The 13,507-nt window shown below is 58.2% G+C and overlaps 1 protein-coding gene across 1 annotated transcript in view; it reads right to left on the bottom strand.

The window, feature by feature from the left end:
- The window catches only part of CNGB1 (cyclic nucleotide gated channel subunit beta 1), a 56,099-nt gene that overhangs the window by 42,081 nt on the left and 511 nt on the right, over window positions 1–13,507 (bottom strand). Inside the window, exons 2-12 of the mRNA XM_053663207.1 lie at window positions 11,723–11,910; window positions 9,589–9,646; window positions 9,219–9,291; window positions 8,303–8,420; window positions 8,147–8,189; window positions 7,928–7,964; window positions 7,315–7,420; window positions 7,042–7,081; window positions 6,500–6,659; window positions 5,618–5,693; window positions 4,437–4,473 (exon numbers count right to left, since the gene is read on the bottom strand). Coding sequence (XP_053519182.1) covers window positions 4,437–4,473; window positions 5,618–5,693; window positions 6,500–6,659; window positions 7,042–7,081; window positions 7,315–7,420; window positions 7,928–7,964; window positions 8,147–8,189; window positions 8,303–8,420; window positions 9,219–9,291; window positions 9,589–9,646; window positions 11,723–11,902 — 928 coding nt within the window. The 5' untranslated portion in view covers window positions 11,903–11,910. The remainder of the gene's footprint in view (window positions 1–4,436; window positions 4,474–5,617; window positions 5,694–6,499; window positions 6,660–7,041; window positions 7,082–7,314; window positions 7,421–7,927; window positions 7,965–8,146; window positions 8,190–8,302; window positions 8,421–9,218; window positions 9,292–9,588; window positions 9,647–11,722; window positions 11,911–13,507) is intronic.

The following is a 13,507-nucleotide window of genomic DNA, read 5'->3' as shown; positions in this document are numbered from 1 at the left end:
CGTCATCATTTATGATGTGGAATAATAGGTAATAATAATGACAACAGTACTAGTGCCAGGCCCCGTGCGAAGTGAATCACATGGATTAACTCAATCAGTCCTTCCATCGGCCTTTCGAAGTGGGAACAATTATTATCTCCATTTTTTTCATCTATTATATGCTATTCCCCATTCTACTGATGAGCAAACCGAGGCACAGATTAGCACCTCCCTTCATGGGGTGCTTCTCATGCACGAGGCTCGGGGCTGAACCCTTTCCAGGAGCCGCCTCGCTCCCCATGGCCGCCTCCTGGCCCCCAAAGACAGTTACCCCGCCTCACAGGGGAGCGCCTGCCCGCCCTCTGTGGAAGCCTCTGGCCCTACAAGCAGCCTTGGGGTTTGCCCAGGGGGGCTCTTCCACGTGTGGCCCCAAACTAGGTGATGGGCTGTGTCCCACGCGTCATTCTACGTTTCCCTTCAGCAATGGTGTGGGGCCTCCGCCCCGAGCAGCCGCTGGGTGCAAGTCCCTGCTGGGCATAGCGGGGGACATCCAGGGGACAGCACATCCCCTGGCCTGTGAGCTCATTAGCTTTGATGGCAGCCCTGCAGGGTGAGAAGTGTACTCTCCCATTTTACAGACTAGAGAGCCAGCTCACGGAGGCCAAGTGACGTGTCCAAAGCCACACAGGATGGCAGAGGCGGTGCCAGGTCTCCTGCGTCCTGTGTCCCTGGTGGGCTATCCCAGGTGATAAATGTGCCCCTGAGGGTCTCCCTGGCGTCCCTAAGAGTCTAGGTGTCCTTGCTTGTGTCCCTGTTTTCCTTTCACTAACCTTTTCTTTTAGGTACTATTTAGGGAGCAAGTGTTTTACAGGCGCTTCCTCCTTTCCGCTCTGTGCTGGGCCTACAAGGCCTGCCCCAAGCTGTCCCCAGTTTACAGCCAAAGATTCTGTGGTTGGGGGAGAATGGTGCCCCAGGTACCAGCTAGGAAGGGCGGGCATTCTGCCACACTGATCCTGGGGCAGGGCCTTGGTGAAGGAGCCACTGTCCCTGCCCCTGTCTCTGCAGACACATGACTCACAGCTGTCCTGGCTTATCCAGGGCCCCCCAGGTGCCCAGGTCACAGATGGGCCACTGTGGGTGCTCAAGCTCATGTGGAAACTGCTGATCCTTCTGGGGCTCACACTTCATCCCTGGAGTCCTGTATGGGCCTGCCACCACCTGCCAGCATCCTCTCTGCCAGCCTAGGATGTCGTTCAGGGCCACTGAGTGGAGTTCTGAGCCTGGCCTTGAAGCTCATCAGCGTCCTCTGGGGAAGGAGTTCCTGTTTCCAGGACTAACAGACAGGAAGCAGGGGGCACGACTTCTAGGCCAAGGCCCCCACCCGGACCCTGGGCTGCCGGCACAGCCCACAAGCCCTGGCTCAAAGCCGCCCTTCCCTCTGGCAGGCTTTGGATGCTCTGGGACACTGTGGATGGGGCCCAAAGTGCAAGGCTTGCTAAGCCTCAGTATTCTTTTTGAAGGCACTCCCCTGCTCAGCCACCTTCAGTGGCTCCCCATTGCCACAGCCTAGTCCCTTAAACATAGTCTCTAACTCTTCTAGTTTCGCCTTCTGCCTCGAGGACTTGGAATTACCTGTCCCTCTTCCTACCAGGACTACTGTTCCCTCACCGCTGGTTTGAAACCTCAGGGGTCTCATACTCGAAGGCCCGCCCAGCCGGGCAGATGGTGTATATGGGTGAAGTGGTGTACAAAGCGTGGGCCTGTTACAGCTGGTTCCGCCCAGTTTCCAAGAGAAGCCAGCCTTTTCCTATGGAAAGCCAACTGCTTTTTAGATGTTGACAACTAATTCTAATTTTTAAAATCACTCCATGCCCCAAACACAGACGTCCGTGGGCCAGCAGGGACCCAGGGCAAGCAGCTGGGGACCGTGGCTCCTCCTCCCCCCACCCCCGCGTCCCCCACACCACCGGCCACACTGAACCCACCCACTTTTCAAACCTGCACAGGCATTTTAGCCTGTCCGGAGTACTCATATCAGGCGTTCACAGGTTCAATGTGCTGATTTATGCTCTTTAATGTTAATAAAAGCGTCTGTTGCTGTCCAGTCCCCGACCCTCTGGGGGAGGGGACAAGGCCAAGCCTAAGAACCTCTTCTGGGGAAACCCATGTCCCATGGGGACACCAGCTACGTGGGGGGACCGTGCCGAGGGCTGGGCAGGTGTCCACTCAGAGACAGTCCTTCCAGGGCTTTCCCAGCCTTTCGGTGGAAATTCTCCCTCCTGTCTAGCCTTAAAGCCACCGGCTGCCCCAAGCTGACCTTCCCCTCGTTCTGGGGGAAAGGGGTCAGCCTCGGTCCCCAAGCCCAGCTCTGGGGCCATGGGAGGGACTCTGATTCCCCCTTGCTCCGCCTGGGAGCACGGGGAGGGCCAGGGGTCAGTGTTTAAGGAGCATAGGGGGTCCGTGGCCACCCCATCCCCCCGCCCCCGCAGGTCTTCTCTTCAGGACACCCTTCTTTCCTTCCATCATCTGTCCGTTTGTCCATCCGCTCTCCCAGACTCCCTTCTCCCTTATTTCAGTGGCCTCCAGCCGCTGCCACCCCTGAGACAAAGGAGAAGACAGAAGGGTGGGTGGCTAGGCGCAGGGACAGAAGGGGCGAGTGCCTGAGGGAGTGAAGGAGGGGGAGGCTGGGGGATGGGGCGGGGAGAAGGGAACCTTCATCCCCAGCCCCTCAGGATCACCCTGTCTACTGGGTCAGATAGTGTCCCCGCAAAACATAACCCAGTCTTAGCCCCTGTTACCTGTGACTGTGACCTTGTTTGGAAACAGGCCCTTTACAGATGCCGTTAGTTACGGATCTCAAGATGGGATCACCCTGGATTTAGGGCGGGCCAGTGACCAGTATCCTTATAAGAGAGGAAGCGGGGGGGGGGGGGGGGTGCCAGAACTGGGCAGAGGGCAGGCGGCAGCTAGGAGCCTGGGGCACCGAGGATCACCAACAGCCGCCCGAAGCCAGGAGAGAGGCGGGGATGGTGTCCCCCTCAGAGCCCCGGGAAGAGCCAACCTTGCCCAACTTGGGTTGGGGACTCCTGGCCTCCTGGGCAGAGGGGGGGTACATTTCTGCTCCTTGGAAGCACCAGTCGGTGGTCCTGGGTTGTGGCAGCCCCAGGAAACTAATGCCCAGTTCCTGGCCAGAATGTTGACTCACCCCGTTGCTGCCCTAGTGCCCACCCCTGACCCCTGACCCCTGACCCCTGGCCCCACACTCCCACACTTACAACTGGCCTAGGGTCCTGCCTCCTAGAGTTCTGCCTCCCTCCAGAGGAGCAGGGACAGGCTAAGGGGAGCCAGAGGCTCCATCCGTCAATGTTCTCAGCAACCCCTGGTGGGGGGGCGGGGGACTATGGCCCAGGGAACTTTCCCTCTTCCCTTAACATCAGCCCGGCTGGGAAAGTGCTGCCAGGCCAAGGGGACTCCAGCCTCCACACCGTGAGAACTTGCTCTGTGACCTTGGGCACGTCACTGCCTGGCCCAGCAGCCATGGGGGTCCCTGCTCTGTGTCCAACAGGGTGGCCATGAGCCAGACCCCCTCGCCTCCCACGGCTGCTCTGTCAGACCAGGCTCTACGGTCAGCTGGTCTGCCTGCGCTCCAGGCCACGGTGGCCGTACCCAGCCTCAGAGTTCTCGTAAAGACCACCATCAGCCTCAGGGAACTGGGGCTGGCCCACCTCTTGCACTCACCAGAGGCCTGGCACATAGCAGGCCCTCCATGACGTGTGAATGAATGCACGGATGAATGAAAGGTTGAATGGATACATGGATGGATGGATGCATGGATGCATGGATGCATGGATGGGTACCCTGTCCACTTCACGCCTTTCCAGAAGCCATGAAATGAAAGAAGGGCAGATTTTGGACCCTGGCCCACTCCTCTTGGCCTCAGTCTCTCCCCCAGTCTGGATGCAGGTCTGAGATAAAAGGTACCACACTTACCTGCCCAACCTGACCACAGGGAGGGGGGCAGGGTCCCCTCCCAGCTCAAGGGAGCTGAGTCTGTACCTCCAGTTCCCCATCTGCTTGCCCTCACCCCTCAGCCAGGGACTCCACTCAGCCGAACCCACAAGCCCAGCTGCCAGGGGCAGTGAGAGCTCGCTCTGGGTGCTCCTACCTCCTGGGCCTCAGAGCTGTCTTCTCTGCATGGAAGCTGGAAGGCAGGCCAAGTACAACCATCTCCCCATCTCCCCAGCCTCCAGCAGGGGCCTCCACCCACCATCTGCCACCTGGCCAGGCTGACCTGAGGTGGGGCCTCCAGGGCGCGGGCTCCTTCAGCTCCTGGTCGGGAGACCCTGACTCTGCCCCCCACCCGTCCCCAAGCAAGTTCGGGCCTGGCGAGAGACAGTGTCATTGCCCATGCAACACTCCCAGAGATACACATAAGGACCCCCCAGTGTGTCCCTTACTTGTCTGCACGTCACATGTCCCAGGAGAGCCAGGCTCCTGCATGGGGAGAAAGGGGGAAGAACTGCTGTGGCCCCTGACCAGCTTCACTGCATCAACTGTTCCTCCCTCCCTACAAGGACGCTATCAGAAGATCCCCTTGCTCGGGGCTCCCCTCTTCCCTGCCTCTCCTCTCCCGCCTCCAAGGTGGCCCTCGGCCCCTGCCATGATGATGGCCTGGTCCTGCCTCGGCTCCTTTGCCCAGGCTTGGCTCCCTGCCTGGAGCATCCTCTTTGGTTCTCTTTGCATGAAAAACCCCGGAGAGTTGTCTCAAAACTGTCTGCACCGAGTCCTCTCTGCGCCTTCCCTGTCCCCTACTTCCGTCCTCAGGGGCCCCTGCTCTCTGTCCCAGCATCTTCAGCAGCTAATTGTTTCTGCCACCAGACCCCCTTCCCTGCTCTCAGGAAACGCCAAAGCCACACTCCTTTGGCCTCCCTAGAGGCCGCATGGAGCCTGAGGGCCCAGCCCGAAGGCAGGGGACCCTGCCTCTCTCTACTGCAGCAGGCCTCCCACCTTCCAGGTTCAGGTGCTTCTGTGACAACGGCCAATTGTCTCCACGAGAGAAGGGCCAGGGGCCAAGTTCTTGGACAAGAAGAGGTGACAGAGGCCCTGCTGCCTGCATGACACCACCTCTGCTGGAGTCCTAGGTGGTTAGCAGTGCACACAGAGCCACTGGCTTCTTAGAGCCCTGCCTTCCTCCCAGGACATCACTGGCCTCTCTCATCTCTGGGCCTTTGCACCTGCGGGTCCTCTGCCCAAAAGGGCCCTTTAGAAACCACCTGCATCCACTTTCACACACTCATTTCCTGCTCATCCTTCGGGTCTCAGCTTGCAGGCCACCTCCACTGGGAAGACTTCCCTGATGATCCCAGGAGGCTCATCCCTGCAACCCCCCCAACCCCCAACTGCTCCACTATGGACAAACCTCCCCCGCAGCTGGGACCACTCGCAGGCAGAGCTGAACCTGCATGCTCAGCCCTGCAGATGTGGATCCTCAGAGGGAGTGCAGAATGGCTGGGCCGTGCAGACGGGCAGGCTGGGCGGGCCGGGCTCCCACTGAAGGCTCCCTCCCCATTCTCACCTGAGCTCCCAACAACCCTCCTGCCCCCACGCAAGGCCCTCTCTCCCCTGGCCCAGCACCCACCTGCTCCTCAGCCTTCCAACGGAGCACCGGCTGTGGCAGGGCCATCTCCAGCCTATGCAGGAGCCACGCCACCAGCCTGCGGGTGGGAGAAAGCCACATGTCCAGGTGGGAAAGTGACACCAGACCCTCGTCCCCCCCCAACCCAAGGCAGACAGCAAGCCTGCCAGGAGGGAGACCAGAACCCAGGTCTCCGTCCCAAAGACCTCCTCCCTGGCCTCCTAGGGCAAGTCTCTAGGTAATGGTCAGACCCCAGAGGTAGCTCAGGCTCCCCCAGACTCCCACCCCACCCCCACAGGTCTACCTCTGGCCCCTCACCCACTGGAGGGCACGGCACCTGTCAGTACCGACCCTGATTTTACATGCATGTACCCTTTGGCCCAGCAACTTCGTTTCCTACAGTTTACCCTACAGAACTGCTTGCATGTGGCGAAATGAGGCCTGTACAAGGCTCTGGCTTGCAGTAAAAGAGTGGAAACAAACTCGGTGTCTACCAGGTGGTTATATAAAAGCTGGCGCATGCGTCTAACAGAGTACTACACAGCCGTGGAAAGAATGAAGCTGACCTAAATGGATGAAACCACTTCAAAGAGACATTTCAGGGTGAAGAAAGAAAGGGACGGAGGAGTAGATACAGTTGCTATTGTCAGGCGGGTGTATTTAAAAATGAAACACACTCACAAGCTTGTCCGCGCCTAGAAAACGCTGGGAAGGCTGAAGAGCTGTGGATGCAGTTGCCCTGGGAAGGGGCCCTGGAGACCCCTTTGAATTTTCTCCCAGGGGCATGTGTTACTTTTATAATTTGAAAAAAAGAAAGCGCGTTTGGTGAAGGGTGGGTGTCGGGCTGCTGCTCCCCAGGGAGGTGTGGCATTGAGGGAAGCTCACCTGGCAGGGTCGCTGGGGGACGGCAGGGAGGAAACCTGGAAGCTGGGCTCAGGTTGAGGAGTCAGCTCCTCCTTGGGCTCCGGGGGGCCAGGGGTGGGCAGGGGGTGACTCTCCGGGGCCTGCAGCGTGGGCTCTGGTTCCAAGGGGTGTCCCGGGGGCTCTAAGCGGCAGGAACAGTGGGACACTAAGATGACATGGCAGGGCTCCATGTAACCCCCAATGGGCACAGGGGGCCAGACTTGAGAGGCAAAAATAACTGAGTGGGGTCACCCTATCATTGGACAGACACAGAACTGAGGCCGGGGGAGCAGAAGGGACTTGACTAAGACCTCACGAGGCTGTCCCAGGCCCCTGGCTGTCCAGCCTGGACTTTGGAGGGGGTTCTAGTGCCCCCACAACGGACCGCTCCCAGCAAGCCCCAAACCCCTCCCGAGCCCGGGTGAGAGCTACAGTCCTCCCCAGGGTCCCTCAGGCCCCAGTTGTACCCCCAGGCCAGGCTGTGACCACCTCAGACAGCCCCTGCCCAGGTCCCCTCCCCATACCTGGGCCCAAGGCAGCGTCTGTAGGCTTGTCTCTGCAGCCCTGGATCATAAGCAGGGAGAGAGGGTGTGGAGCAAAGCATGCCCTGCCTGCTCCCTCCCCGGGCCGGCCATGCACTGGCCTGCCCTTCCCCCTGAATGCCCTGCCTCCCTCCTGCGGTCAATCCTCCCATCTGGGACCCTGGGTGGGGGTGGGAACACACTGCTGGAGTAGGCATGTCCTTCCTGAGACTCCCCCGGTGGTCAGCTTCCTGCTTTCCCTCTTCCTCCACTTACCTCGGAGGTTTTTGGAGGCTGAGGCAGCACTTTCTCCAGGTTCTGCTCAAACCACCTGAGCAGCCAGGGCCCAGGCCTGCAGAGGGGCCAGTGGTCAGCCGGTGGCCTGGGGAGTGGCCAGCCACACTGTTCTGACCCCCAGCTGGGGCCCCAGGCCCCACCCCTCCCTTCCTGGCCCTCGGCTCCCATTCTGCACAGTGGAGGCCTTATGCTGGACACTCCCAAAAGGCCTCGGGTGGTGGAAAAACCTGCCAACCTCAGATTCTGGCCTGGGGCTGGGCCCAGTTCTGTGCTACCAGGCCCAGCCTTGGCCTCCTGGGCAGCAGGTGAGGGGTGGGGGCTGCTGAGGGACCTGAATGCAGCAGTGAGCGCCCTGTGACCGGGACAGGTAGGTCCGGCTCCGTGGGGACGTGATCGGTGCAGTCACGCTGGGCCCGTTTTTTATTTAGAAGGGCCCGTTTTTTTATTTTTGATGCTCTGTCATAATAGTCTTAAACGTTTAACAATCTTTAAAGGAGTCCTGCATTTGCATGCTGCCCTGGCCTCCCAAGTTATTTAGCTGCCCTGGGGCAGACATCGGGTCCCAAACCAGCGCTCAGGGATGGGGACTCACCCAGCATCCTTCGCCCCGGAGGCCTCCTTGGACCCAGCTGCAGGAGAAAGCAAGGTGGTGAGCTGGAAGGGGACCGCCAAGAGACCCCAGTCAGCCCAACTCAAACCCAGGTTTGAACCCAAGGCCAGTCCAGTGAGACGCTTGTTCCCGTGGGCTACCCCCAGGGGCAAGGCCCATACCAATCACCCCTCCGCCCCAACTCTGTAAGACCTGCCTTACCTGAGCCCCCAGTGCTGCAGTGCCCAAGGGTCTGAGATCCTGCCTGCCAGGACAGACAGACAGGCAGGAGTGGGAAGAGAGCCCAGGTGCACCGGCCTCCCACGGCCCCTTCTGCCCTTGACCCTCCACCCTCTGCAGCTCCAGCCCCAGCAGTACCTGATCCAGGCCTTCTGGGCCAGCTGCCAAGCTCTGGGCTGGCCCGCCACTAGCCACGGGCTGCGGGACGACCTTCTCCACACCCCTCCTGAGCCAGCTCAGTGCCCAGGCACTAGGACTGCAGAGGGACAGAGACACCAGCCAGGCCTCAACCTCCCCAGCCCCAGCCTGCTCAGAGGGGCAGTTGACAACGAAAGGTCTTGGTTTTTCAACCTAAAGAATTTGGTGGGAATGGCAAACCTCTCCCTCCCCACTGTGAGACTTCAGACACAGTGTCCTCTCCCCCTGAGACTGTGTCCCTCTCTGGAAAGTGGGGACACCATGTCTTTGGGAGTCAGCTATGCCCCGTGCCATCCCGAGTCCACCCCCTATCTGATGCAGTTCTCTCCATCCTCCTGCCCCCTGCTAGCCTGGCCCCAGGGGTCCCCATCCTGCCCTGGGCACACATCCTGTACTCCCAAAGGCTTGAGAGATTTCTGGGGGTCTCTCCTTGTGGCTGAGGTGTACCATCCTAAACAGGGGGGCTACGGGCTCCCCGCCTGGGCTAGCCCCAGCCACAGATACTCTCCCTCGGATTGGTACCACCGGTCTAAAATGTTGGAGCCACCTGGGAGATTTCATGCGAAAGTCTGGATTTCTGGCATTCTGGGAAAATCAGAAGCTCTGGCCACTCTGGACCTGCATTCTACCCAGGCGCTGATGAACCTCTAGCCCCGTCCACGTGGCCCAGGAGACGCCCGAAATGTCTGCCTCAGGCTCCCTTCATCCCCTTCCCAAAATGCCCCAAACTTTGCCTGGGAGTGACTGTGGGCCTGACAGTTGTGCTGGTTCCCACTGCCCAGGGGGTCCTTAGCCTGGGTGGGGGGCAGTCCTGTGGAGGGGGGCAGCCCTGTGGAGGGGGGAGGTGGCACAGTACCTGTTCACTTCGGGAACCGCAGCAACCTCGGCCCAAAGGCCTGTGGGCGGGGCAGAGGCAGCCTTCTGGGTCTCTGCAACAGAGTCCCTCACACTTCAGCTCTGGGGCCTCAGGGAGCCTGTTTCTACCCATTGGGGACGTCAGGTCAGAGGTAGGGGAGAGGGGAGACCCCCAAGGGGGCCAGAAGGCTGGGACTCCAGCTCAACTCAGGTAAAAAGTCCCAAGGAGCCCACCCTTAGCCTCTCTGAGCCTTGGTTTCTTCATCTGTGAAATGGGCCAGCCAGCCTCCTGGTTCTTCGTCAAGGCTCCGAGGGGAGAACACAGCCCCTTCCCGCCGCCTGCCCTGCCGTCCTGGGCTTCCAGCACTCACCCTGAGGGTTCGGGTCAGCCACAGCTACTTCCTCCCCTCCGAGTGGCTCCTCGGGTGGCTGAGGGGTTCACACAGGACCGTGTAAGCCCTCGGAGAGACCAGCCTTGTTCAGGCAGGGGACCCTTCCACCCCCTCCCCCAACAGTACCAAACAACTGTGTTCTCATAATTGTCTCTACGAATCCTGGTGGCCTCACCTCCACCTGGGACACTCCCATTCTCCCAGCCTCAGGGTCCCCTCATCCAGGACTGGACCCTCACACCCCCTCCAAGGTGGTCCCCAGGCCTATCGCCTTGCCCAGGAAGCTGCCCCACTTCAGTGGCCTGGGAAAAGGGGAGAACGTTACAGAGTTATGGAGGCTTGGAGCAAACTGAGGGGAAGAGGGAGGTGAGAGGAACCCCACCCAACCCCTAGTCAGGGCCCTCCCTGTCCTGGGCCAAACCTTCCGTTCCCCTCCAGCAGCCAGGTGGACTTCCGCCCCTGCCGCCTGCCTCTCACCTGCCTCGGCGCCTCCCATTGCTGTGTACATGTATGTGCATGTACAACAGACAGACATACGAGCTTCTGCTCACTCACTCTCACAGCCATTTACATACAGGCACAAACACATGTGAGCTCGTGTGCGTATAAGTGGAGACACAGGTGTGGGTTTGGGGACATGTGCATGCATGCACCAGCACAAAATAAATGAATGTGTCCCCACACCTTACACATGCAAGACAGAAAACGTGTGTGCACATAATTTGTGTTGCATGTCCTGGGGTGCACACACATATGCAACCCTGTGTGGGTGCGCACATACACGCAGGTGTACACATACGCATATACCTGCAGCGCAAAATCAAACATAGGAGCATATGGCACAGACATACAGTCATGTACAGAGATGCACAAGCGTGCAAATCCATTCACAGATTCTGAAACATGTGTGCATGTGCCCATGCATACACACTAGCATGCCACCTATGCACACACTAGTGTGCACATTGGCATGTGTGTATACATCTGCTTCTGCATGCACATGTGTGTGCATAGTCATGCACCCCCAATTTCAAGCACACACATATGCACAAACATACCACTGAGGACACACAGAGTGTTCCTCTATGCACACACACCTGTGTACATGCAAACACACACATGCGCAAGCCCTCTAGCTGGGTGGCTCCCTGTTTCCCAAACAGCCTGCACTGCCCGTGATAGCCTTTCTCTCCCGCACACTCCACCTCTCCATCTGCCCCAGTTATAACGTGCCTGGCCCTCTGTGTCTAGCAAGCCCCCAGCTGCCAGCTTCCAATCCCCAGAGAGAAGACTCTCTCCCTGTTTGGAGCTCCTGTCTTTCTCAGTCTGACGCACTAATTTGGCCCCCCAGAAGGGGAGAGCTGAGGCCAGTGTTGGGGCGCCCCACATTTCTGCATCGCCTCTGTCTCCTTGCAGAGTGAGCCGGCAGGTCCTTGTCTGCTGACCCAGGGAGCAATGCCCTATTCCTCACGAGGCTCCCAGCACTGCACTCAGAGCCTGAAGTCCGTGAGAAGCTAAATCGAACCTGTTCAGCTGAGCTCCTGAACCAGTTGTCATCAGGCTCCTGAATGAATGATATGCAGACTGACAAGTTTGGCTGCGCTCCAAGGAAAGTTCTAGAGCAGTGCTGCTAAAAGGGTGGTCCGTGAACTCGTGTCAGTCTGCAAACTGTTACTGGCCCGTTGTGACTATGGACAGTTTGCACCTCAGTGTTTATTAACTCACCACTTCCTTCACTGAGGAAGTCTTGCTGCAGAGCAAATAGGGCAGAACCAAGCAGGTGCCTAGTTACAGAGCAGATTTCCCTCCTAGCAAGCTCCTAATCCCGCCCTGGCCTGCTCACAAACGGTTCATGCACTGGCTACTTCGAGCGGCTCTGTTCTAGATGCCAGAGGCTGGCCAACAGTGACCATGGGCCAAATGCAGTCTGCTGCTCATTGTGTAAATAAAGTTTTATTGGAACACAGCCATGCCCATTTGTTTATGTATTGTCTACAGCTGTTTTCACACACCAGCGACAGAGCAAAGTAATTAACAGAGATGGCATGACCCACAAATTCTAAAATATTTACAGTACTACCCAGCACGCCCTTCCGCAGCCTCCGCTTCTTACCGGGGACTCCTCTTCTAGTCTGGCCTCCTGGGGGGCTGTTTCCGGCTCTGGCTCTGGTTCCAGCTCTGCCTCCGGGTCAGGCTCTGGCTCTGGTTCTGCCCCCTCCTCCTCCTCCTGAACCTTGCTCTTCTCAGGGGTCCCTGGGGGCTGAGGCAGCACCCTCTGCACCCAGCCCAACATCCTGACACCTGTAGGGGACAGAGTCCTGAGGTCCCCCAGAGTGCTGTGGGAGGCCCCCACCATCCGGGGGCCACTCTTCTGGATTACACACTTCCCTTTCCTCTCACATTATAAAACATTTTTGCAATTCTTTCTCCTCGTAGAAATACTCAAGCCCACAAACGTGTATGTGTAAAAGAGGTTGACCACAATAGCATTGCAGCAAAAGATGAAAACCATTCCAATACCCATCAGCAGGAGCCTGGCTTCTGGAAAGTCCCCAGCTGTTCACCTGTAAGAGGGGCGCATGTTAAATCCATGTACACTACCTCCGATAATGGAATATTAAGGGTCCATTTGAACTAACGTGGAAAGATGTGCATGCTCTGGACTCCAGTCATGAGCTGACCCATTAAAGTCTTAGGGCTTCAGTCTGCTTGTCTGTAAAATGGGATGTTAATAGTACCTACTTTGTAGGGGTGAAGGGATGGTAAGGAGGAAACGAACTGGTAAGACCAGTGACTTGCATACACTGGGAGCTTAATAAAATGTTGGCTGTGACTATTAGTTGGTGTCAAGTAAAAATGCTTGTTCTGGAAGATCATGTTCAGCATCATCCCCTTGCAAATTTTTATAAATGCAAATTTCATAAGTAATATGTAAATGGAAATCTGTCTTAATATAGACAAAATGAACCCATTGTCATGATTAACAGTTTTTAAGGTAAAATGACAGTGAAACCCCTTTTTTGTGGTTTACTGTGACATTTCAGCCCTGCCTTGCATGGCCTCAGTTTCTGGTTTCATTTACCTGCGGGGAACGGGCCCCCGGCCTCCTGACTAGATCCCCGCAGGATGGCCTGGCCTGCGGGCACCACACAGGTCAGTGTGTGCCAACTCCCAGCCCTGAAAGGGCCCTTCCGGGCCAGTGCCCACCACGGTGCCCCTGCACCCTCGGGTTCTGGGGGAGTGCTCCTCTCTCCCTCCTCTGCCAGCAACCCGGGCCCCAGCTGGAAAGGGCAGTCACGGGGCCCAGGATCCTGCCCCAGTGCCCAGCTCCCTGCAGCCCCTGGCCACCACCTTCCCTTCTGCTCAGAGCTCTGACTGCTGTCCCCACTCTGGCCTCAGAAGCCTAGCTTCCCCTGTGAGAGGTGGTGGCAGGGGACAGAGCCTCAGTTCAGTCTCCAAAAAGATGAACTTGGCCAGACACAACCCCTCTGGTCGTTCATTCCCTGTGGAGTGAGGGTATAGACCCAGTGATTACCCAGGGCCCAAGAGCCCAAGGTCACAAGGTGGATTCCACCGACCCCAACCAGCAGCCTCACACGCCCAAACCAAGCTAAGGGCTCTTCAGCCATGGCCATACCCATCCCCATTCTCACTGCCTCCTGCCTGGCCCCGGTAAAAAAGCATTGTCATCGCACTTCACAGCAAGGGAAATGGAGGCACAGAGCAGTCAGGACACTTGCCCAAAGCAACACAGCCAGTAAGTGGCCAAGCCAGGTGGGTTTCTGCTCACGTCTGCCTGACCCCAGGTGTCCCCCATCTTCCCACTGTGGTACCAGCAGGCCAGCCCTGCAAGCCCCTCCCAGCAGTCAGCCACTGGCTCCTGTTTCTGAACCTTCTG

This window comes from Artibeus jamaicensis, unplaced genomic scaffold (genome assembly GCF_021234435.1).
Source record: "Artibeus jamaicensis isolate MK-2021 breed Jamaican fruit bat unplaced genomic scaffold, CSHL_Jam_final contig_3152, whole genome shotgun sequence".
Lineage (NCBI taxonomy): Eukaryota > Metazoa > Chordata > Mammalia > Chiroptera > Phyllostomidae > Artibeus > Artibeus jamaicensis.
This window is presented reverse-complemented; position numbering and strand designations above follow the sequence as displayed.